Here is a 2,678-nt window from a genome sequence, read left to right as displayed (position 1 = left end):
AAAGAAATTTTTTATCTGCTACTAGTCTAGCCTCCATGGATCATCTCAGATTTATTTCTTTGTCTTAGAAATGAATGAATGGTACATAGCTGGTGTGACATGGCTTTTAAGCCAAGAAAGATAAAGGGAAAAGGAAAGATAAAGGAAAAAAAGAATGAGGAAAAAAGATGGTAAGGAAGAACCACGGTCTTGGGATCACTTTATTGTACCACTAAAATTGTAGCAATCATTTATAAACTCTTAGTTTATTTGGGGGTGTAAATTTATAATCAAATTGTACATTGCAAATAAAATTCATTAATTCTATACCAATGATTTGATGCAAATATTTAAATTTATTGCATCACTCTAAATAACTCCATATTCTCTGCAAGTTATTTTTAATCAACTGATACACATCTTGCTGAGCACTTTACAACCATGTATTGTATAAAGGAGTAAGCAAGTATGATACTGAATCTAGGAGATAACAGGTATCTGTCATTTTTGCTGTTAAATAATTGGACATTGGAAATGCAAATAGTTCTGTGGTCATTAGAGTATAGGTGGAAAATTTTGAAGCTGTAAGGAGAAAAACTGACGGCATTAGTGCAGAAACAAAAGTATTTAACCATAGATAAATTGTACTCATAGTGCTGTTAAAGTATTAATTGAACATTCTAGAATAATCAGATGATCATATATAGAGCTCTTAATAGTTGAATTTCATCTGGGCACGTCCTATTCTGTGAGGGATTTCCGGCTCTTCAGAACTTACGTATCCACTAAGTTGTCTTTCTCTTTGAATATAGCTTGATTTTGAAAGTCCTGGTGGGGAAAAATCCTGCAAAGAATTTTAAAATATCAAACACAATTAAATGGAATTTAATAAAATATTACTCTCATATGTATATGCTTATGTATTGGAATATAAGGCAAGTATTAACTGAGTGATCACATACATTGTATAATCACTATTATGAATTTATACTGATTTAAAATAGCACTTTTTTGGTAAGTGAATTGTTGGCTATTTAAAAAAACATTAAATATTATATTTCTAATTCATTACCTCTAGACTGTTTTAGGTATTGTACAATCCATACTGTTCATATGAAACAAAGATGCAAATATTACAAGAGGAAATTTACACAAACAATGAAACATATTTTTTCCTGATTTTATAATACCAAAGTGCATACTCTGATATGGCACAGTATTGTGGTATATTAAATTTTTGACCTTTATGAAATACCTCCTTTTTCATTTTTATATAATTATATTGCAAATTTTAAATTATATCAATTGTTTTCACATTATAACAGATTATTTATATTTTGTATTTAAAGCTTTATCACTGCTACAGAATTTTTTATGCTAGAAATTCATACTCAGATTGCATTTCTCTAGCATAATTTTTCCTTCTGATAATTAAAATTCTCCACATACAAGTGCATTTTTCTATTACAGAGATCACAAGTAAGTATGTCCATGAGCATTTGAAAACAGATCTGAGAAAATATAAATACTGTAGGCCTTTGACACTCCCCTATTTTTACATAGAAGCACTACACTGATGGCCTTCCTCATTTGTTTCACATATTGTTCAAGCATTTTAAAAACATACTCTTCACCTTCACTCTGTGGCAGGCAGTATGGAAAAGTACTCAAGATACAAGTATAAGATGGTCCTTCATCTGAGTGATTTCAAATTCAAGGGAGATATAAAGAGACAGACAATCAAAAATAATTATAACCTGATTAGTATCTTAGTAAAAGAATGACACAATAATGCAGTGCTAGTCAGAGGGCAGAAACAAATGGATTATGCTAACAATATAAACTTGGAAGAAGACTCAAACTCCAGATGAGCAGGCAAACTGCCTGATACCTTGACTACAACCTTACAAGATCCTGAGATGTGGACTCAAATAAGCCATATCTAGATTCCTGACCAGTAGAAGTTGTGAAATCACAAATATGTGATGTTTTAAGTCATTAAGTGTATGAATATTTGTCATTTAGCAGCAGAATACTATTACACAGATCAAAATTCATCCTGAAGCAGTCTACATTCAAATCTAGCCAGTTTCCACTCTACATTCTCATTATCACCCTTTCTCTTTTTCTTTTTCAAATTTCATTTTATTAGTTCTACTAGTAATGTGGGAAATAGCTTTATTTTTGTATATTGTACTTGTACCTATTATACTTAGGTTTTTCTCACTTACATTGTTTCTTCCCTTTCTCCCCTCTTCTCTGATCCCTTTTTAATCTCGAAAAATTCACCTTTCACTTTACAATCATTCCTTCATTTTTTTCACTATTCTTATTCAGATTTTCCCTTCTCGGAGTTCCACATCTACTGATTTATAAAAATTTCCATGCCATTCCCCTTTACTTGTTTCTCTTTCAAAATTTCACATATTTCTCAAAAGCTCCCCATTTTTCCCCAATTCTATTGACTATCACTAATCCACACAGATAGGACAACAAATGTGTGCAAAAGACACTGGAAAATTTATCTTTTATTTAATCACATGTCTTGCAATTTGTTTTCTTGAATAATTAAAATTCTTAAAACTCGACATTTGCATTTTCATATTTATCTTTCTGTAGTCACAAAATTCATGATAGATTTTGGTAGGGAATATTATTTTGCCACATGGTCTACAAAACCTTCTCCACTTTTAAAAATA

At 30.7% G+C, this 2,678-nt stretch overlaps 1 protein-coding gene across 2 annotated transcripts in view; it reads right to left on the bottom strand.

The window, feature by feature from the left end:
• Positions 1 to 238: 238 nt before the first annotated feature.
• Positions 239 to 2,678, bottom strand: part of LOC101577620 — an 84,506-nt gene continuing 82,066 nt past the window's right edge. For both annotated transcript variants that reach the window (XM_004638833.2, XM_023723793.1), the window contains exon 7: positions 239 to 823. In XM_004638833.2, coding sequence (XP_004638890.2) covers positions 692 to 823 — 132 coding nt within the window. In that variant the 3' untranslated portion in view covers positions 239 to 691. The remainder of the gene's footprint in view (positions 824 to 2,678) is intronic.

This window comes from Octodon degus, unplaced genomic scaffold (assembly GCF_000260255.1).
Source record: "Octodon degus isolate 3935 unplaced genomic scaffold, OctDeg1.0 scaffold00103, whole genome shotgun sequence".
Classification (NCBI taxonomy): Eukaryota; Metazoa; Chordata; class Mammalia; order Rodentia; family Octodontidae; genus Octodon; species Octodon degus.
Note: the sequence above shows the minus strand (reverse complement) of the source record. Positions and strands in the feature narration are given on the sequence as shown.